Source organism: Perna viridis, chromosome 14 (genome assembly GCF_037379345.1).
Source record: "Perna viridis isolate PV_CMFRI_1.1 ecotype Kerala chromosome 14, ASM3737934v1, whole genome shotgun sequence".
NCBI lineage: Eukaryota > Metazoa > Mollusca > Bivalvia > Mytilida > Mytilidae > Perna > Perna viridis.
In genome coordinates this window covers 31,491,206-31,514,901 of record NC_142458.1, presented here as the reverse complement: position 1 = coordinate 31,514,901, position 23,696 = coordinate 31,491,206, and the positions used below count along the sequence as shown (strand labels likewise).

The window sequence follows — 23,696 nt, the reverse complement described above, 5'->3', positions numbered from 1 at the left end:
CGAAATCAATTGTACACAAAGCAGTAGATATACAACTCAATGACTAGAGGAATTGCATTTCAGCCGAACCCAATTTTAATCGTCTTGTGATCATTCATAACACTGTGTCAGTTGCCAGTTTCTGAAAAATGCAAAGTCATCTGAAGACATTAGAAATGAATTACCAAACTCCATAACTAAAATTCCTTATTCAACCGGTTATGTAGTCTGCGATGTTTGTATTCACAATGATACCGGTGTGTCTTGAACTTTTTTCTATAACGACGACGAAACATCATTTCAAATTCTTCTTGGTCGTGAGCCTATATTTTATTTCGGAAGCGATGATTATACATATATTTTGTGTTCAACTATGCCATTCGCATGTTGCACAATGTATCGCCAAGTTTGGCCGATCGACAAAACTGATCCTTTAGTAATGCACAACGTGTCATCAGTAAATCTTTAATTTGAATAAAATTAAAAACTTCTCTTCGAGATTGTATTTTATATAGCATATGTGATATATATTATTTGTGTTTTGTTTTCTTCTCCTTTAGTTTAGTGTTGCTTTAAGACAATGTTTCATTGTATAATCTCATTTATGAGGAAATAACTATTTGGATTAGTGTGCTTAACTGAAATTAACTATTCAACATTAAATCACATTTAGGTGCAGGCCTGAGCACTGTTTCTCATTTTCCAGACTAGGAATTTTCTATTTATTGTGAATTAAAGTTGATACCTACATGGCTTTGTGAAAAAGGGGGACGAAGCGTAAAAAATGACAACAAAATCCACGTTCCATAAAATCTAATTCACGGACATGAAATTTCAACTTACCTTTTCTAAAACAAAGAAATAAATGAGACTGCAATTAAAACAAACAGAGAAAAAGATATAAAAAGACAATAACAACAGCAACAAGTAAAAGATATATCACTGAGGTAATGGACAAACTATAGTGCACACAAGATAAGTTTACAAAACATAGATAAACATACGGATACACTCAGTTTCTTATTACGGTGCAACCCGGTATCTACATATATCGGGGAGTAGGAAGCAACTCCGTTGAGATAGTATGGTACGAGAATATAGAAAGAGTAATCAAGGGAACCAAGGTTATAGCGGTAATCAAAAGAATGTAATCCAGGGACAAAGACCAGACATGGAAAACAGACACATACAATAAAGAACATAAAGTAACTAAAATCATACATACAAAGTAACAAAAGTAAATGAGCAACTCGGACTCACTAAAAAGTGGGAGCATGGACCTGGTGCACCGGTAGGGTAAGCGTCCTCTGCTTTTCTAGAAACACCCGCCGAGTTGCTCATAAAAAGTCAAGTCCGGGGTAGACAAACGAGGAAATGCAAATTAAGACCCGTTGAATAAATCAGTTTTCATGGTGCAGATGGATTCATCATAACGATCCATGAGTTCATGATGACGACCATAAAACTTCTGTAGTGATGACTTCAATCTTGTAGCAACATAACACTGTTCCAGAAGCCTATTTGTTAGACTTCTAGCGCGATACAAAAAGTCTGCGTAGTTTCGGCAAGCTCTGGCATAACGTATGAGTTGTGATATGAACACTCCATACGCAAGAGCCGAAGGGATGTTGCCACAGATGAAAGGAAAGTTGACAATTCTGAATGAAAAGTCATCAGGTTTGTCGCATCAAATCCCCAAAATTAGGATTGTTTAAAGATAATACGTCATCTGTATAGCGGAAACTGAGATCGAAGGATCTAGCCAAACGATATTCTTTCTTTCTGATCCAATCAGCTATAAAGTCAGCCTCAAAAAGGTGAAGAAATATGTCAGCAAGTAAAGGAGCACAATTTGTTCCTATTGGAATGCCTACCGTTTGTTGAAAAACACGTCCACCACACTGGACAAATATGTTGTCGATTAAAAATTCCAGCATTTTGTAAACATCTTCCTCTGTATATTTGGAAGATGATTTGGAATTATTTCTTACAAAGTATGAGGAATCTCTACCAAGAACTATATATTTGTATCTAGGTGTACCGTCTTTTTTGAAAAAAACAACGATGTGTGATGTTTTTAAGTCAGAATTTTAACTGAGTATGGGGAATAGAAGTATACAGTGTTGAAAAATCATAGGTTTTAATGCAATTACATTCAGATAATAGTCTTGAACTGGTTGTCTCCAAAAGATCTTTCGAATTTTTCAGGATCCACATTGAATTAATACCACTACGGGAGTAACAAATGTTGTGGTAGGACTGCAGACCCTCTTTGACAGTTATGAGTACAGAAGTTAAAAGTTTTGAAAGAGGTTTGGTGGTACATTTTGCAGATCCAGCTATGAAACGTTGTTTGTATGGATTCTTGTGAAGTTTAGGAATCCAGTACATAGACGGTAAACCACAATCATCGTCCTTGGTAAAGAGACCAAAAGAGGATAGCACAGATTTATGGTTTTCCACAATCTCTTCTTTGGAGAGAGTGGTAGCAGTATAGCTCTTATCACTGCTTTTATTTTCTACGTCTACCTCTGGTAATAAACATTGGATATAAAACGTTTTGCAGACAAAACCAATGTTGTTTTGGGATTTGTCTGCTGGTACGACAACATATTTGTCATGTATAGTAGACAGTGTTTTTGCTACATCGGGGTCTTTGAAAACTGATGTAGTCTTGGCACTCATTGACCTACTTAAAACTTTCATTCGTTTCAAAATTAAAGACCTCGCGGCCTTTAACCACTCTGACAGAGAATCAATATCTTCTTGTTCTCGAATTATCCACTTTAGAAATCACGTTCGTTTCTTTGATGTCCTTTAAATAAGAAAATTCCTACTGTAGAAAATGTAAAACAGAGTTCAGTTCTCATACTTAAATGTAATGTAATTGAATGCATCTTTTATAGTTTTAAAGCTGCATTGTTGTCATCAAACAGTGAAACACCAAAAACACCCAAAGGTGATTCAATAGCGTAGAAATTTGAAGGTTTTGTTCATTTCAAATCTAAGTCTGTCGATGGGATAAAAGTGAGTGATTATTTTTCTCCTCATTCAAATATTGATAAACAAGTTAAAATTAGTAAAAGTAGCCATACTTAATACTAAAAAAAGGAAATGCAATACAATTAAATTTTACAAAATGGAAAGGGAGACCCTAATGTTCAGCCTCACAGCCGTCTTTAAAGAAGGTCGATTGGAGACATATCATCTGAGCAAAAAGACAGAAATGGGGTTAAACCCAATACTATCTTCCTAGTTCGTCTTGTTGATATATGACAAAAGACTAGCTTTATGCTCTTCTCTTCTTTTTTTTTTCACTTTGGTTTTTGTTTCTTTTTTTGTGGGGGGGGTGGGGGGGGTGGGGGGGTTCCGACGCAGTAGGTATAGTTTTCCTGCTTACGCTCTTCCATGGAAACGCACGTCACCTGATCAAAATTATGTTTCCCAATTGGCGAAATACTGAAAACTTAATTAGTGGTGTTCGAAAAAAGAAAAAGGTATCGGAAATTGAAATTGCGTGTCATGTGCTATTTCCTAAGAATATTATAAGTAAAAAGGACAAATTTTATTGCGTCGGCTATCGTTTTTTTAAAGATAGTACATATTTGCTTTCTTTTCATTAAGCTACCCAATATACACATCTCTTGAACTTTGCCATAACAGGGATTACTTTTAGTGGGTTTTGAGAGACCATGCATACGTTTGCCATTAGAGCCTGCCTTAAAGACAATTTTGGGATATAATTTTTTTTTGGTTTCCAGAGGACATGCCCAAAGATACTTCAAGAGTATATTTAATATGTATGAGGAAGTAATATGCTCATGAAAATCTCCATTGAGATTTGTGCAGGCCACAATATCGACAATATACTTCGTAAGCCTCCATCAATACAACCTAGTTTAACAGTAATAATGTTTTAACTTGAGGTAACCATTCGAACTAATTCCTGTTGCTTTAAAGCAGGTATTGAGCTAAAAGTTACCAACTCTTGAGTTAAAATTGTTAAAGAGGGTCTGCAGTCTTAGCGCAACACTTATTACTCCCGTAGTGGTAATAATTCAATATGGATCCTAAAACACATCGAAAGATGTTTTGGAGACAATCAGTTCAAGACTATTATCAGAATATAATAGCATTACAACCTATGATTGTTCAACACTGTATACTTCTATTCCCCATACACCGTTAAATCCCGACTTAAGAACATTATACATCGTTTTTTTTCAGGTACACCTAGATACAAATATATAGTTCTTGGTAGAGATTCCTCATATGTAAGAAATAATTCCAAATCATCTTCAAAATATACAGAAGATGTTTACAAAATGCTGGAATTTGTCAAACTCTGGTAAACAGGGTGTGTTTATCAGTTGCTTTTAGATTTTGTACTTGAATACATAAAAAGTAAGTCGATGTAGATAGAGCTTGTTGTCTTGTTATATTTGTTAAAGTGTTTGTATTCTGTATCGATTTGAGGAGTTAAATTGGAATTAATATTTTGTATTTTTCCAACACTGTTCCAGAGATTAGGGAGAGTTGAGTGCTCCCTATCATTTTTAACCCCGCTACATACTTTATGTGCCTGTCCAAAGCTAGTCCAAATGAATGAAGATGAAACCCTCATACCATAGTCAAAATTTCCAGACTTGGGGCATGCGCAAAAAAAATGCGGCAGGGTTAAAGTACTATGTCGTGATCGAAACCCTCCACCTTTTGCATCTGGTCACTTGGGAAAAATATAACTCATTTAAACACATATAAATCCAATTCGAAGCGGTATGAGTCCCTTGTTAAAACAGAATTGAAGAAACTGATTGTACCTTACCCTTAAGCACAAACTAAGGACTATTATGTTAACTGACGTACTGTGCGATCACTCCTAACCTCTCTTCGATTCTGTTAGGATTTGCTGTCATAGAACAGTTTTAAGCTGTCAGAAACTGTTCTGACCCGCTACACGCCTTGTCAGGGACTGTCAGGGCTTTAGACGAGTTTTGTCAAAATCTGTCCTGACACTCTTCTGTCAGGAACTGTTCTAGGTAGAACGGATACGTGGAATAGAATAGTTCCTGACAGATTCTGACACTCACTAGCTCGAGAATACTTCTCAGACTGAATTACATACAGTACATGTACGTGGTTCAAAAAGAAAAATTCGTAGCACCCGAATCCCGATTCATAAGACGTGGAAGAAGCCTTACTATGTTTGAACGTCATTTGTTTCAATTTTTGACCTGACTTTAATGTATGACATGCAGTACCAACAAAACATAATATATGCCGTACCTGTTATGCCCCTTAGAGAATTTGGACTGAATATTTGTTGTTGCAGACATCATTTTGACACAGAGTACATATATTGACAATTTTAAACACTGTATACAAAAATTTTAGACCTTTATGAAACTATGTTCAAACTTATACATTTTGAACAAATATGACATTTTTTAAGAATTTTGACTGCAATATATGTGTCACCCATATGATAGGTTTATGGAAGAAAAAAGTAAGCATTTTAGTCAATAAATTTAGATCCTCATGGAAATTAATAGTGCTCCCACTTATATATTTTGCAAGAATATGACACTTGGCAAAATGTTTGACTCAAAGTGATAGGTCACAGCCACTATATGATACATGTGCCAGATCTATGCAAAGTTAAACCTAAAAACAAATATGTATATACGCCCTCATCGTATGTAATATCCATCCTAATTCGTCTCTTGTATGATGGAGAACCACGATACTTTGTAAGTCATACAACAAGAACGCAACTAATTTCATGCAGAAAACTGCTTTTAAATATAGTGTGTAACGACTTGACAACAATATCATAACTACATGCCGCACGTATCAATCGTTTACAAACACATCTGTAATAGAATAGTTTGAACAAAATAATTGCATTTGAGATGACGACCTTAATAATGCACAATGGTATGATCGAGATGATCGTTTCCATTCGAATATGCCTTTCATGTTCCAGCTGCCTTTTGATAGTTTCTTTTTAAAGAGAAACTGGGTATAAAATGCCGACCGCGTATCAAAATGCATTGTCTGCAGATGGTGCTCGGACGGGACACGTTTTTTTTCATATTTTCTTAAGTGGTCGGGTAATTTATATCACATAATTAAATGAATACGACTTTTAACATGATGCATGATTTTTCGTTGAAACAAGTCCATATACTTTTGTTATTTTGATTTTTTGGAAGTTATAGTATTAATATCCGAAATTAAACAACACCATTCCAAGTGTCTGAGATCTTACCGAGTGTGTCGAAGTCAACATGTTTTTTCATTCATTTGTAAAGGGACATCATGCGAATTTGAGGTTTATAACCTTTACTGGGAATTACTACACAACCCTCGACTTATATTACCCCACTGAACAGTGGCTCTTAGGGTGATATAGGAATCTCGGGTTGATACAGCATGTGATACCGAGTTTGATATGTAATAATCAGTATATAACAAATAATCTGTGCAAGATTGTATACATGGACCATAATGGTAGAACGTGATTCAAAGATGACATTACTTTTTTTGCATCAATTTTCGGATAATTCAATATTTCATTCTGTTTGGTCTTAACATTTGGCGAATGATGTAAATTAATGTAATACTTGAAGTCAAGTTTTACCACCTAAATCTAACAGAAAGTGCGAGAGTCTGAAGGCGGTTGTTGATACGGTTTACTATGATGCACTTGAGTAACTATTTTGTTTTATTTTTTTTGTCTTACATATATAAACACATAGTGTATTTTCACTCTAATGATGCAATAGAGCTAGCCCATTTTAACTGGGATACATGTAAATTTATCTTTATTCGACACAAAAACGCCAATGCATTAGAAATTGAGCAAATTTCCAAGTGTTTTGTTTTAACTTACTTTGCTTTTTTTTTGTATTTTTTTTTTCTGTTTTTTTTTTTTTTTTTTTTTTTTTGTTTGTTTCAGATTTGTTTACGTCGAAATTATTTCCAAAGAGACAATTCTGGAAGCAAATTAATATCAGTACCATTGAGTAGACGTCTGTGTAAAAATCACTTTTTACAATAAAATTTATGTATATATGAATCACGGACTACTGACCAACCGATGTTAACTACATCACATTATCAAGTACAAAATAAACTTTCTTGCCGAATTAAAATAATCCGATCAAGGGGCCTATAACAGATTAAACTATTATCCAACCAAGAGGCTGATAACAAATTAAACTAAATTATCCAAAAACAAAATAAACAAAATCTATACATATGTAGTTACTGCTTAAAGCAAGAATAAATTTTAAGAGCAAATTTATTTCAACTTTTCACAACTAAATATTTTTGAATACATTTAGACTTGTTTTAGCACTAAAAATAACTACAAACCACGGCTAAACCTTTAAATAACGAAGAAGGAAACAAGCAAAAAAACAAAAAACAAACAAACACAGAACAACAAATCAATAACCAAGAAACTGATCTTCTAGCGTTATTTTTACTCCCTAAAAATCAACTGATACGATAATTGATAATTAACAAGTGGATTTTACAGAGACTACTGTTGTGGTAATATGTCTTTATCCTAGCATGTGTTTACTTCCGATACAAACAAATCAAAGAGAATGTAAAGTGACAAGGTTGTATAAATTATTTTATTCTAGTTAGTTACCCAAATGCTACGTGCGTAACCTGGACATGTGACCCTAAAACAAAATAACTACTAATTATCTTTGTAAAAACACATTGTTTGATTACAGTAAAAAACGATTAAGGGTCTGTCTAATGTTTTAACGGGACAACTTTTGTATTGGATGGGTTTTTTTTTTATTGTATACTAGGTATATGTGCAGTGCACTGGAACTCTTAAGACCAATTTTGAAGTTGTGACTTGACTAGCCAAAAAACAACTTGCTTTAACAAAGTTTTTGATATAATATGCCTGAACCGTGGAACGTGACTTTTTTCCTAAATGTACACATTAATGATATACTGAACACATTACAAAAAAAATGTCAAAAATATTTTATGGTTCCAAGTGGACCATTTCTATCAAATATGCGAATACGGACAAAATATAACGAATTATCAATAGATATCACCAAATGTACTCCGTTGATAGTGTGTGCTCATATTAAAATACTACATATACACCTGATGGAATAACTATTATCAATAAGACAATTATTCTCAAAAGTCCATGTATTGCCAATTGAAATCCCAAAGTGGATTCGCATCTAAATCTAAAACAGAAAAGGCACAATGGCAACATATTATATAGTTGCTGTGAAAGTTTCATTCAATTCCATTCAGTGGTTTTGGAGGAGTAACAGATGAGGAATTTGTAACTCCTGACAAAGTTCATACATTGTAGTTTGCTATGTGAACCTCCAAATTGATTCGGATCAAAATCTAAAATAGGAAGTGCACAATGGGTACATGTACACGTCAAAAATATCATGTGAAATTTCATTCAACTCCATTCAGAGTTATAGAATTAGTAAGATATAAGAGATTTGTTCCCCATTTGCCCATATTAAAATTGACTTGCATGTTTTACTCTATATAAAACCACAATATTAATTCGGATCAAAATCTAAAATAGGAAGGGCACAATGGTAAAATAGTTAACGGAATTCAGTGGTATAGGAGGAGTAACGGATAAGCAATAGGTCCCCCATTTTATTAAAACATAATATTAAAAATGAAAAAGAGCATGTTTTGCTATGTGAAAACCCCAATTGGTTCGGATCAAAATATAAAATAAAAGGCGCACGATGGGAATATGTAATAAAAACTCTGTTAGTTTCATTCAATGATAGTTTCATTCAATATCATCCACGGGTGTTGGAGGAGTAACGGATAAGAAATGGGATCCCATGTGTAACCAAAGAAAAGAAGGACGGATGCCCTTATCACTATAATATTCCCACTAGCAAAGTTGGTGGGGTATAATAACATTTAACACAGCCTGACAATTTAAGACCAAGTCATGAGAAGTAAGCATATACACATGTATTTGGTACTAATTCCGAAACAACAACACACATACCTTGCCCTTTGATATGGAATGTAGGCGTAGCTCCCCCTTTGTCAATTGTCACATTCTCTGTGTGAATTACGTTACCATTGTAAAGTAACGTCAATTCATAATCGCCAAGGAAAGCTCGTACATTAACGATGGATGTAACGTTTTGTACAATGTTCGTTCTCCATGTTTTGTTGTAAAGTTCCTGGTATTTACGTCCAGCGGCGTTCGGCTGAAAAAGAATGGTGTTTATAGATTGGTTCCATGCCTCACATACAAAAAGATCTTTACATTGTTTTGATTTCATTTTTGTAACTTTTTATATAATATCCATTTTGGAATTTTTTTTTTACTCTTTAATTCTTATTTATTTATTTTTTAGTAATATTTAAAACAAACCTCTGAAAACATTAATCTAACATTTATGATGCACAAAAATAAATGTCATACATTTATTGCTCTCTATATACATGTATCTGAATGATGTAATTAAGAATACTTCTATATACATGTATCTGAATGATGTAATTAAGAATACTTCTATATACATGTATCTGAATGAAGTAAGAATACTTCGTTTGTTTTGTTGTTCGGTTGTTTATTTTTTGTTTTGTTTTGTTTTGTTTTTTGTTTTTTTGTTGTTTTTTTTTTGCAGTGTTGGATTATGTACACGGTCCCTTTAGATCAAATATGTTGTGTTACATGTATGAAGAAGTACATCACCTTTATTTATTTACGTAACAAACGTATCTTTCATTGGTCATAAGGTCTCCATCTTAATTTTTCCATAGACGTCTCTAGTAAATGGCATATGTTCAGGATTTAAAAAAAAAACTGAATGAATCGATTCGATAATATTTCACTTAATATGTATAGCATTACTAAGGACACGTAGAACATTAATTTTCAGCAAAAAACAATAAGCGCATTATTTGAATACACCTGTCCGGGAATATGAAATACAAGATTAATACCATAAACCTATATTGAGTATACACCATGATTATCTCTCTTTTACTCAGAAATACTATACTTATTATTATATCTGTATGAAGTGTGAATATATGAATGTTATGCAAGATTCGGTCAATAGACGGTTATCATACAATAATTAATGATACTAAAACTCGACTCATGTCTTCCTTAGAAAAATCATAATGTAAGAAATTACCATAATATTTCCAGATACCAAGGCACTGGCATAATGATCCTTGGACGACCCAGTGAATCCCCATAAGATAATTCCCTCAATAGCTGGGTAGCTGAGGTATAACGTCATGATATCGTCCAATGCCTGTGCCTTTCTATTTTCATCATGCTCGCTAATAGTTAGTTCAGTGATCCACAGTGGTAATCCTGTCTCATTAACTTTATCAAGTCTGTACTAAAATGATAAAAATAACAAATATTGAGTATAGCAACATATACATAGTAAAACGTAAATATTCTGAATTATGGATATCAAAATGTTTAGTTCTTATAATAGCGTTAATTCAGTTGAAATAAAATATGCAATTGGAATGAAAACATTTAATTATACCATTATTTTGATAAAGCAAAAACAATAAGTGTGCGTTAATTACTTAGGGGGAACGGCCAACCACACGAAATAGAACACATGGGCCACATTTAAAACTCTAGTGTTTACTTCGATAATCTCAAATTTTGGTAAAGTTATGAGGATACTAGCTACATAATACATGTATAATTTAACAAAATAATGTGAAAAGCCTAAAACTGTATCTTATCAATACTTGCCGAAGGAGAGAAGATATATACAATGTAAGTAAAAAAATAATAAGCTCTCGACAATTTAAATTGTTTTAGATATTTTTCTTTGTATAATGAATGTACAAATAGCCTTTAAACTTTGTGAAGCTCGTTGTAAACTTGAGTGTAATTATTCGCAGTCATTTATAACCTTTTGTTTAATGTGATGTGCACATTATTAAGGTTAGCTATAGTACATGTACGCCTTTGAATGATAAGGCTGTGAAATAATGTTGAAGAGTAATCAAGGGAACCAAGGTTATAGCGGTAATCAAAAGAATGTAATCCAGGGACAAAGACCAGACATGGAAAACAGACATTCACAAAAAAGAACATAAAGTAACTAAAATCATACATACAAAGTAACAAAAGTAAATGAGCAACTCGGACTCCACTAAAAACTGGGAGCATGGACCAGGTGCACCGGTAGGGTAAGCGTCCTCTGCTTCTCTAGAGACACCCGCCGAGTTGCTCATAAAAAGTCAAGTCCGGGGTAGACAAACGAGGGAAGGAAAACTATAACCCGTTGAATAAATCAGTTTTCAGGGTGCTGATGGATACACCATAACGATCCACGAGTTCATGATAACGACCATAAAACTTCTGTAGTGATGACTTCAATCTTGTAGCAACATAACCCTGTTCCAGAAGCCTATACACATTCCCCCAACTATGCAATACTAAGGCAGGAAATAAAGGATATGATATCATGTCTTTTCGTGCATCGCTCGGGGTCCGAAAAAACGTCATAAAGTTTGAAACCAAACTCTAGTGCTTCCAGTCGGTAGAAACATTGACATGTAGTTGCAAGCGATATCGTGCTAGGTGTCTCCTAATCGTAAAACTTAAAGTAAAACTTGCTGGTCCAAATAAAAAGTACAAATTTTCTTCCTACAAATATGAACGTTACAAGCAATAATCCTAAAGGTAAAACGGTACTATTTCTCATTATTTCAGATTGGTTTTCGTTGTACCCTACGATAATGTAAATAATTCCGTGCTGATACGCAAAATGTTTCATTAATACCAGATTCTAACATTATGATATTTTTGTTTAAAAATCCATTATATTTTGTGATAACCATTTTATATAAATAGTAAGCTTTTTTTTTAAATTTTGTGTCTAACGCGGAAATAAAAGATGTGTGTGTGGGGGGGGAGGTGACCCCAAACATCTTCTGCTTAAAATACCAAAGAAACGATCGAGACAGTTATGCTATGACTTTGCTCACATTTTTAGTTAGAAAAATAATGATATGACTGGGAGTCAGTCAGTCTTACAGTTCGTTCATTGTTTTAAAGAGGTTTTACTACATGTATTGTCGCCTATGGGAAATAAATAGTACCGATCTACTTATAACAGACAGTAAATTATTTGGTAAAAGGGAGACAATCCAAGTAAATATTTTTAACAAACAGAGTGTTATAGATACATGTAACTAGCTACAATGTAAGTTAATAGGTAGTTAAGAGGTTTGGCATTTATTTACAATTCCATATGCATATACTCAGCATTATCGAGCTGTCATATTTTGATCCAACGAAAATGTCCGTTATTTAAATTCGCACGTTCGGTCACGTTTTTGCAGGAGTTTCGTTTCAGCAGCATCGGGTATACCACATTTGACACTTAGCAATTATTATTTATTTAAATGAAGATATGTCAACTGACCTTGACTGCATCCATACTGTGCGGTACTCTGTGGAAGTGACTTTGTATTCCAAGTCCATATATTGGCTTTCCTGCGGCCTTGAATAACTGGCCTTGATTTTTATAAGCCTAAAACGATAAAATCTTTGATGAAACACAAAAATAAAATTCTCTATGTTCAATTTTTCAATCTTGCTATCCGTTGATTATCAAAAGTTTGAAATCGAGACAGTTATTTTATAGAGTAGGGGATTTGAACCCGATAAAATCTACAACAGCATGAAATGGAGTAAAATTCTAAGAAAGCATTCCATAAAGTATTATGTTACGATTAAAAGAAAGAGCACGAGTCCGGGCTATATAGTAACCATGGAAACAATAAGTACAAAACACTTGAATATATTATGACTATGATACAACTTCGAAATTCCTGGTTAGACTCCCGGGATAAACATCCAGGTACAAGCTGACATTCAATTATTCTCTTACTAACTGCTGCAGACTGGCCTTTTCAAATTACCTGATATTATTGAAATCAAATATCGTTTGACGACAAGAAAACGACGCGTAAAATAATTCACTTTATTCCGTACATAGCAACAAAAGTAAAATGAGCAACTTCGACTCTACTTTTGCAAAAAAAATTGAAGTGTAGCGAAGAGCTTGGAAAAAAAGTAAAGGTAAAAATTTCAACCAGTTTGATTTGATTATAACTTTAGAATCGGATCGGTCTAATTCCGAATATATTCTACAGCCTAGTGCCATCGGGGTCTTTCTTTTGTTAAATGACGGGTTCCAATTTGGGTGGCTGCAGCGTCTAGAGTGAAATTTGAACATCAGACCTGTTTCGGAGCTTGACCCAGGTACTGAAATATCGTTATACACAAGTACCGTTGTTCTGGAATGATCGTTAACTACAGTAAAATCATTAAGGAAGAGTTTAGGACCAGCGTCCTGGGCATGTATCCAATCAAACATCTTCATTGTAATATTGGCATCGTTCATGCGACGTTCATAGAAATCTCCATGGAGATTTTCATTGTTTACATCCCAATGCTGTAGCCTAAAATAAAGAAAAGACCATAATTCAAGGATAAATTTGGTGTTTTAAGTTTTTGTCATCAACGTCAGTTTTCATATTCAAAGTAATTACGGGCTTTTGATACTGTATTATTTAAAACAATTGTTTTGAATATACAATGCCGAAGAAGAATATAACAAAGCCTCTAAACGGCCCTATATGTTGTCGAAGCGATGGCAGGCATGCTATAAAATTTACGATATATACATGGAATTACATTGTTATAAAAACAGTATTCACTGAGGTCTTAAAAGTTGAACAAGCACATTTGAACCAAAATGCACAAACAAGGTATATACATGTACTAGTTAGATTGAAATTATTGGCAGACGTTAGACATGAATAGGTTACTAACAAGCTTATTATTCTAAGATACTTAAAAGTCCAGCATTTTAATCAAATTCCCTACATCTTCACTAATATCCGACTTACTTTCCTCTGGTGTGAATTGCCATTCCGTGGATATGAGCATGCATAGCGTTGTTAAGCTCTGATGACGTCATATTCAATATCCATGCTGGACAGTGCCTTTCTATTCCCCAAAACATGTTGTGACCTCTTACCTTCATTCTGTAAAAATAAAGGTTAATTGACGGAGTTACGATGAACTTAAACAAATTCAATGCAGATCAAACTGTTTACAAGTTTTAAAGGAAATAAATGTATGGCTTTCTACAAAACGGAAAGACATTCCTTCTTTGATCATTGGATAGTCAAATAAAAGTGTCTTTTTTTAATCTGACAAATCGTAAGCATTCATTTTGTAAAACTAAAGTTTCCGTGATTAATATATCCAATAATACCGGCAAAACTGTAAGTGATGCTTACATTATAATGTGTTCTTTAACCCAATAATGGTACAAGAACTAGACAAGAATGCATCACAATTTTCTCACTTAACAATTTGATAATTACCCTTTCGAGACCAAATGATCGAGGGCTGGTATTCCTTTGCTCCAGATCGGGTGTCCCTTCATTTTAATAAAATATTAAACCAGTTAGCAATATATAAATAAATGTAAATTCACACATTACGTCATTTAATAAAAAAGAAAATAAACTTGAATTATAGGTTTTATAATACGTACTTACATCAATAATATTGGTGTTTCGACTAGTTTGAAGCAGACTTTGAAATGACACCTTTTATTTAGAAAGATCAGGCCTCTTTCGGGGTTTTTCAAATGACCGGTTTTAGGAAGTTTGTCCTTCCGTGCACCTGGTCCATGCTCCCAGTTTTTAGTGGAGTCAGAGTTGCTCATTTGCTTTTCTAACTTTGTATGTATTATTTTAGTTACTTAATGTTCTTTGTTGTGTATGTCTGTTTTCCATATTTGGTCTTTGTCCCTGGATTACTTTCTTTTGATTTCCGCTAGAACCTTGGTTCCCTTGATTACTCTTTGCCTAATATTGTCTTTTGTGATACGGACTTTTCTTTAAGACTATTCCTTTCAATTACTGCCTTGATTAATCAGTTCGATAATTTCGTTATTGGCATTTATGATTCTTCAGATTAACAAATGTATAAAATTATGTAGCTTTGTCATAATACAATGTGCAGTGTTTAGAATGCATATGCTTCATCTCATAATTTGATATCACCACTGTTGTTATTAAGTATTAGTCTTTATAAACGTCAGACAGGAGGTGATTCATGCATGTCAAAAACCCATCAACTCTACTTTTATTTCCTTTTCAGAATCAGGTTACATACTACATTATCAGTCTTGGTTTTTCATTTGGGTGTTCCGCTTTTCAGATTAAATTTATATAGACTGTTCATGAAATTGACATTTTGCAAGAGTTATCGTTCTTGATTTGCTTTGATTTGATTAAGTTTAGTGTAATGTGAATGTATGATTATCTCAAAAGTGGATACAAAAACTCTAATGTTAGATACAAATACAGCATCTGAAGACCGAAAAAAAACATTGTTTGTTCGGTGGGTTTGTCAACATCATGAATTACCTGCCATAGGCAGTGTCTGAATTTTATATGGACTGCTACTAAAATAAGAGACTCTCTAAGTGCATGAATCGCTCACCCAGCCAACCATGCCATATTAATTAAGTAAAAGTATCATGCTTTGTTACAATATTTGACATAAAAATGCTGGAAAAGAGCACATTGTATATTGACGAATGCTGTAGGTTCAAAAGAGAACCTATTGCACTATAAAAATTTGGAAAAGCCTTCAAACCTCTGGAAAAAATTGGGCAGGGATCCCCCTAGACCCTGTTATTCAACCGGGTCTGAGGGGACATTAGCTCAGTATACATTGTACATTCCCTGAAAAAGTACATCAAATGAAGTTAAACCATGGCTACATGTATCTAACATTTACTTCATTTCCATTCATACAAATGTATCAGGAGACCATGTTTACTATATAAACCAATTATTGTTGAAATCAAAATAAGTATAAAAATTAGCGGAATATGGCCGCCCACAACTATCTTTCGTCATCACCATTTAACTTTAAACACCCAGTTTCTTAAAAAAGAAAATCATTTGAATATGAGCAACTGGTGAAAATTGTGGAAAAAGTGGCAGCCATTTTGAAATGGCCGCCAAAAAAATTTCAATATTGCCAATCAACTCAGAATATAATGTTTATCTTTCATTTACATCATTCTCTTAAGGTAAGGAAAAAATAGCAAGAAAGCTTTTTGACCCCTATGTTCTATTTTTAGTAGTGACGACAATGTTTCAAGAAAAGCAGAGGACGCTTACCCTACCGGTGCACCTGGTCCATGCTTCAAGTTTTCAGTGGAGTCCGAGTTGCTCATTTGCTTTTGTTACTTTGTATGTATGATTTTAGTCACTTTATGTTCTTTGTTGTGTATGTCTGTTTTCCATGTCGGGTCTTTGTCCCTGGATTACATTTTTTTGATTACCGCTATAACCTTGGTTCCCTTGATTACTCTTTGATTACCGCCATAACCTTGGTTCCCTTGATTACTCTATGATTACCGCCATAACCTTGGTTCCCTTGATTACTCTTTGATTACCGCTATAACCTTGGTTCCCTTGATTACTCTATGATTACCGCCATAACCTTGGTTCCCCTGATTACTCTTTGATTACCGCCATAACCTTGGTTCCCTTGATTAGTCTATGATTACCGCCATAACCTTGGGTCCCTTGATTACTCTTTGATTACCGCCATAACCGTGGTTCCCTTGATTACTGTATGATTACCGCCATAACCTTGGTTCCCTTGATTACTCTTTGATTACCGCCATAACCTTGGTTCCCTTGATTACTCTTTGATTACCGCCATAACCTTGGGTCCCTTGATTAGTCTATGATTACCGCCATAACCTTGGTTCCCTTGATTACTCTTTGATTACCTTTATAACCTTGGTTCCCTTGATTACTCTTTGACCGACGAACAATGTTAAATGATCAGTTTGTGCAGGAAAAAATTATGCCGACCTTAATCAAATTTTGTTGCAATTTGTTTACACGTGAAAAAAAAACGAGAAAAAAATCTGTTCCAGAAGCCATAACTCCTACAACAGGCAACAAATCATTTCGAAAATTACGGCGAAGGTACGTCTCTGTTGGTTAACAATATTACTCTCCATCAGAATTTGCTAAATACAACGGTTTTTGAGATATTTGCATACAAAAAAATGTATTTCGACCCCTATGTTCTATTTTTAGTAACAGCGCTCATATTTTTTTTTTCAACAATTAAAAATCCAAACACTCATTGTGTGCATGATACTCCAAATGCATTAAGACCAACTTCAATTAAATTCTGTAAAGTAAATTCTGCAGGGAAGATTTTAAAAATTAATAACATTACAAACAGCACAAAACATCCAAAAAGGGCAATAACTCCTACATGGGGCAACAAATGCTCACCAAAATTACATCACAGATAAACCTCATCATGGAACACGTTTACCAAATGGCAGAATTTGGTTAAACCTAACCGTTTTGGAGATGCATGCAAAGAACTGTTGTCTGACCCTTATGTCCTGTTTTAGTAACTTCTGCGATGTTTTTAACATTTTAAAAATCCAAACAGCCATTTTGTGCAAGATACACTAAGGAACGGTCATCTTAAGTTTCATCCAATTCCATTCAGTAGTTTCAGATGAGAAGATGTTTGAAGGATTGTTAACGACGACTACGACGGACGTCAAGTGATTGCAATAGCACACAATGGCCTACCGCCAGGAGAGCTAAAAGGGACGAGTAATCTAACATTACGTTCGGAATTCAGGACATGTCCCTCCGGTAAAAATCGGATTTAGCTACGAATACTGTCTATTGTAACTCACTTAAGTTGCTGAGTCCTTTCAAAAATGCAAATATTTTGTAAAAATCGGTATAAAGGTGAATGAACTTATGCGGCCTTATCGTTTTTGTTTTCAAACCACGTTTGATTGGAATGATGTTGGATAAATTTGGAAGGCCTGTCCACAGCGGTTAATGAAAAGGTAAACAAACGTCGCTGCATGGAGCGTACATTAAACCTCGTTCTATTCCGGAAGTCATTTGTAAACATTCAGACAAAACTGACTCTTCATGTATAAGATGGACTGATTATATACCATTTATATAAAATGACTTATTGGATGTTTTCCTACCATAAAAATTCAACATTTTTACTCCTGTCTCTAATGTTCTTACTTGTAAAACAATTTGACATAACATATACTTTACAGCCAAAGGCGGAAGTGAAAGGTTTGTTACATGCGGAGGAAGAAATGTATATAATAGGCTGCACAAGAGTATTACACAGTGAAGACAATAAAGTCTTTTTAAGAAAGATTAAAAAGAAAACATTCAAAAATACTAATAACAGTTGGGTAAGCTTTTCTGTATATTTATATTGTTGGAAAACGATCTATCACAGAAAATTGATCACAACAAGTTGTTTCATCTATTTATTTACATGTATTTATTTTATTTATTTTATTTATCTGCTTTTAAGCAGCTAAGTTTGTCAAGCTATTTTACTGACTACACAAAAGATTTATGTTGGAGGGACCTTTCATCGTTAATGAGCCCTCCCCACTTTCAACCACAATATCCTTTATCACGACCATTATATTTACGCCTTTTATCCCAAATACCCGTACCTGAGTGAACTCCATTAATCTCCATTTTAGCCTGTTAGCAATAGTAACCCATTCAAAGTTCTGATAGACAAAGTCGTGGTATGCCGTCTGTGAAGGGTCCATTATAATGTCGGCTCTCACTGCAGTTCCAAAAGCAAATTTACTTTTCTTTTGATTCACCTGTGAGTTAGATATATATAGTGCAAACCTCAAATAATGCATATTGATAATTACCTTTATACATGTATCTTATAAAATGTCGGTTGTAGGTAGATGGTAATAGAAAACACATTGCGGCTTAAATTCAAAACCTTTAGTGTGATGCTCCCGGTAAATACATGTACGCATTACAATGTAACTCTCATATATTGAGGGTTTACTATTAAAATGTATTTGCCTTATAAAAGACAAGAAAAGAAATTTTTGATAGTCATACCTGAATTTTGAATCCACTCAAATCCGCATTATCGTGATTTTCGAATCTGAAAATTCAATATTTTTTTAAATTTAAATGTTTAAATGTCCAATAACTTTAAGACAAATGTATAATGAAATGATGCTGCAAAAAAAATTTCTATAAAGTGGACATTTTAATGTTGCAATATTGATTATCTAAGTTTCTATGACCGTTTGGTGTTATAGGATTCTGCGCTATGGATAAACTGCAAGACTAATGTAGAGAGTATAGTTAATATTGGCTCGGTACTTTGCCCTTTAAACACGCCACGGATAACTCATTTGAGCCTTATTCACACCACGGATGAATAAATTGGGCCACAATTACACCATGGTTGACTGGTTTGACCACAAATCATATTTATTATAGAAGACTGTTTCAGTTTAAATCAAACAGCGCATTGATAGTTGATTTGAACCTAAATCACACAGCGGGTGGATGGGTTATTTGATCCTTAATCACACCGCTGATGAGTGATTTGAGCCAAAATTGCACAAAGGATTAATTGAATTTAAATAACACCACAGACGATTAATTTGAGCTTAAAACACACAGTGGATGTCTGATTTAAGCTTTAATTACACCACGGATATCTAATGTATGTCACAATCATACCACGGATGACTGATTTATGCACATGCATGTATGCACTTTGGATACCTGAATTGTTCCTTAGTCATACCGCGGATGATCGAGTGAATTGAGCCGTAATCACATCACGGATACCTAGTTACAAATTTTGATCTTCACGACAACGATTTAACTTTGTTTACGCATGTTACTGTGTTATTTGATGTAAACTTGAGGTATTTTTATATTTCGGTGACTATACTACACGTAGAATACATATTGTCATGTTAATTTTGGTAAAGGTTTTCTGTAAGAATAAGGAATTTATTTTAGAAAAGGTTTTTTTAAAATAACTTTTCTGAAGAATCATACTTTTTAAAAAAATTAAAATAAATTTTAGGACTTAGTAGGAAATCAAGTAATCATGGTGTTTTGTCATAAATTGGGAGACACTCAAGGCAAGGAACTTTATCAATGTGACTTCATGATACTCTAGTATAGAATGTAAAGAGTAGATATTTATAATTGTAACTTAAAGTACAGTTTGCTTCTTACTAAAGTTGTTAAGAATTAACTTTAAAAACCGTTTTATAATGCTGGATTATTTTTTTTTAATCAAACTTCAGTCTGAGGGCGGACAACTTAATTTATTGCTCTTTGAAACACATTGTTGGTATTGATAGATACTTTATTGCTCTTTGAAACACACTGTTGGTATTGATAGATACTTAAATTTTAGGGAATATAATTTCAATTAGTCTATTTATACAATTAGAATAAGTGTTCATTCTCTAGGAGACACAGATATTCTAAAACTTATATAGATAAACGTAATAGAACATATCTATACTGTACAAAAGATCAAATTGAGGATGAGTTTCATTTTGTTACAGAATATCCGAGATACTATGTATTTAAAAATCTCCTTAACATGCACTGTATAAAAAATTAAAGATTTAATTAATAAATTAAAGTTTCAGTTTTTGTACAAAAAATATTGAAATTCTCAAATATTTCGGAAAGTTTGTATGAAATATTTTGGAGACGAGAAGACTGTCAAGGATACCTATAAATAGATGATGAAAATAATGAGTTTTTTTTATAGTTTGTATTATACTTTTTATATATATTGAAGTTTACCGGTATCATAGACTAGGCCAGTATGTAATTGAAGTTTACCGGTATCCTAGACTAGGCCAGTCTGTAATTACAGTTTACCGGTACCCTAGACTAGGCCAGTCTGTAATTGAAGTTTACCGGTATCCTAGACTAGCCCAGTCTGTAATTGAAGTTTACCGGTATCGTAGACTAGGATAGTCTACAATTGAAGTTTACGGTATCAAAACCTAGGCCAGTATAGAATTGAAGATTACCGGTATCCTAGACTAGGCCAGTCTAGAATTGAAGTATACCGGTATCCTAGACTAGGCCAGTCTGTAATTGAAGTTTACCGGTATCGTAGACTTGGCCAGTCTGTAATTAAAGTTTACCGGTATCGTAGACTAGGCCAGTATGTATTTGAAGTTTACCGGTATCGTAGACTAGGCCAGTCTGTAATTGAAGTTTACCGGTATCGTAGACTAGGTCAGTATGTAGTTGAAGTTTACCGGTATCATAGACTAGGCCAGTCTGTAATTGAAGTTTACCGGTATCGTAGACTAGGCCAGTATAGAATTGAAGTTTACCGGTATCATAGACTAGGCCAGTATGTAATTGAAGTTTACCGGTATCATAGACTAGGCCACTATGTAATTGGAGTTTACCGGTATCAAAGACTAGGCCAATATGTAATTGAAGTTTACCGGTATCGTAGACTAGGCCAGTCTGTAATTGAAATTTACCGGTATCAAAGACTAGGCCAGTCTGTAATTGAAGTTTACCGGTATCATAGACTAGGCCAGTATGTAATTGAAGTTTACCGGTATTATAGACTAGGCCAGTCTGTAGTTGAAGTTTACCGGTATCATAGACTAGGCCAGTATGTAGTTGAAGTTTACCGGTATCATAGACTAGGCCAGTCTGTAATTGAAATTTACCGGTATCGTAGACTAGGCCAGTATAGAATTGAAGTTTACCGGTATCATAGACTAGGCCAGTATAGAATTGAAGTTTACTGGTATCATAGACTAGGCCAGTATAGAATTGAAGTTTACCGGTATCATAGACTAGGCCAGTATGTAATTGAAGTTTACCGGTATCATAGACTAGGCCAGTCTGTAGTTGAAGTTTACCGGTATCATAGACTAGGCCAGTATGGTTGAAGTTTACCGGTATCATAGACTAGGCCAGTATGGTTGAAGTTTACCGGTATCATAGACTAGGCCAGTATAGAATGTATTTGATCTTGCTTTTGAGTTATATTTATAACTGTGTGATACATGTATTTTACAGTGTACATGTAAGTCAGTGTCCTATATGCTTTGTAACGGACCATTTGAACGAAATCAAACATTTATAATAGTACGTGGGCTGAGATAACCCCCCCCCCCCCGTGCACTCTTCCCCCACCACTCATCAACCAAAATATGATTTTCAGGTACCCTTATACCTTCCATTTCAGAATAGTTTTGTCGCCAAAAAATTGACTAAAGCATTTTTGTATTTTTCGGCTACATTTTATACCTCGTTGAGGCAAAAATCAATTTTTTGAGTATTTTGATTCTGCGAACTTCTTCTTTCTTCAAAACGAAGTAAACTTACATATGTATGTATAATCATGTGGCCCAATGTCTCAGCTTTATAATGGTACCAATACTGTTGCAGTAACACTTAGGGGTTTGGGATTAAATGAATAAAATTTACCCCTACCCCGCCGAAAAATTGCTTAAATTGACTTATTTTTCAATGTCAAAACTCCTAGAGTATTTATACGTTATTAAAAAAAAAAACCGTTTATTTGGTATTTTTTGTTTAGTATCACAATTTATACTTCTAGGGTTCTTTTGATAGACTTTGCCGATTTCCGTAGTCAGAATTTATCAAAAAATGCACCAACATAAATTTTAATTATTTCGTAATTATCTCGAACTTGTAGAGCAGAATTTATCTGACTTTTACGGAAAATTCGAAAATCCCATTTTTTGCATTTTTTGATAAATTCTGACTACGAAAATCGGTACAATTCATCAAAAGAATCCCTAAATTATAAATTGTGATAATACCAAATAAGCCATTTTTCACTGAAGCATAAATACTATAGGGGTTTTGACATTGAAAAATATGCCAATTTAAGCAATTTTCGGCGGGGTAGGGGTACATAATTTTCATTTTACCCCAAAACTCTAAGTGTTACCGCAACTGTTTGGGTCCCACTTGAAAGCCGAGACATTTGGCTACATGGTAATACCTAAATATGTTTAGTTTGTTTACACATGCTATTCCAGGAAGGCTTAGACGATCAAACCATTTAGTCACAGAAATCTTGGCTTTTTGACCCAGTGGGGTACAAATATAGTCTTATACTGAAAACGAATTCGAGAATATTCTTCGGCAACAAATTGATTCAGTAATGGGAGGTTTTAAGGTATCTAAAAATCACCATGAAGTCGATGGGGGGTGCACGGTGGACCTTCCCAACCCATGGACTATATCCTACCTATCTTGTTTTATACATGTAGTAACGCGAGTTAGAAATGAACGGCTTAGTGTGGATCAAAAGCATTTTACTTGCATATGCAACATTTGGCATGCATTAATGATACATGTACGTGTAATCTGCAGTTCAGACAAATGGGTTTATTAGAGTGAAAGTAGAAGTCCAAACTCACACATTTGCTCTTTCGTGTATGTAAAACCGTTACAAACCATGAATCATTGATTACCTGATGCTGAGGTCAGCCTTTCTATACTGTTCTATCCGCTGTTGAGCCTTGGTTTTCCAGCTTGGATCGTGAGGAACTTGTTGTACAGTGGCATCGTCTATCAGATAGTTCACTGTGCCTTCTGGAATTTCTAAGTATAAGGTTATACTTGTTACTCCTGAAATACACAAATTATGATGGATAGATGTGTGAAAAATATTTACTCACAGTATTGTAATAAATTCATTCTTATCATCAAAAAGGGGTGTGTAAAAATCACCCTTATCTGAA

At 34.2% G+C, this 23,696-nt stretch overlaps 1 protein-coding gene across 5 annotated transcripts in view; it reads right to left on the bottom strand.

Moving 5' to 3' along the window:
• Positions 1-23,696, bottom strand: part of LOC148598993 (uncharacterized) — a 30,858-nt gene that overhangs the window by 5,656 nt on the left and 1,506 nt on the right. For 2 of the 5 annotated variants that reach the window (XM_088560136.1, XM_088560137.1), the window contains exons 4-12: positions 23,427-23,583; positions 19,015-19,060; positions 18,600-18,758; positions 14,416-14,471; positions 13,933-14,070; positions 13,311-13,482; positions 12,441-12,548; positions 10,170-10,382; positions 9,023-9,230 (exon numbers count right to left, since the gene is read on the bottom strand). In XM_088560136.1, coding sequence (XP_088416262.1) covers positions 9,023-9,230; positions 10,170-10,382; positions 12,441-12,548; positions 13,311-13,482; positions 13,933-14,070; positions 14,416-14,471; positions 18,600-18,758; positions 19,015-19,060; positions 23,427-23,583 — 1,257 coding nt within the window. Of the gene's footprint in view, positions 1-7,611; positions 9,231-10,169; positions 10,383-12,440; positions 12,549-13,310; positions 13,483-13,932; positions 14,071-14,415; positions 14,472-18,599; positions 18,759-19,014; positions 19,061-23,426; positions 23,584-23,696 lie in introns of those variants that run through there. The other 3 variants (XM_088560133.1, XM_088560134.1, XM_088560132.1) reach the window with 3 other exon arrangements.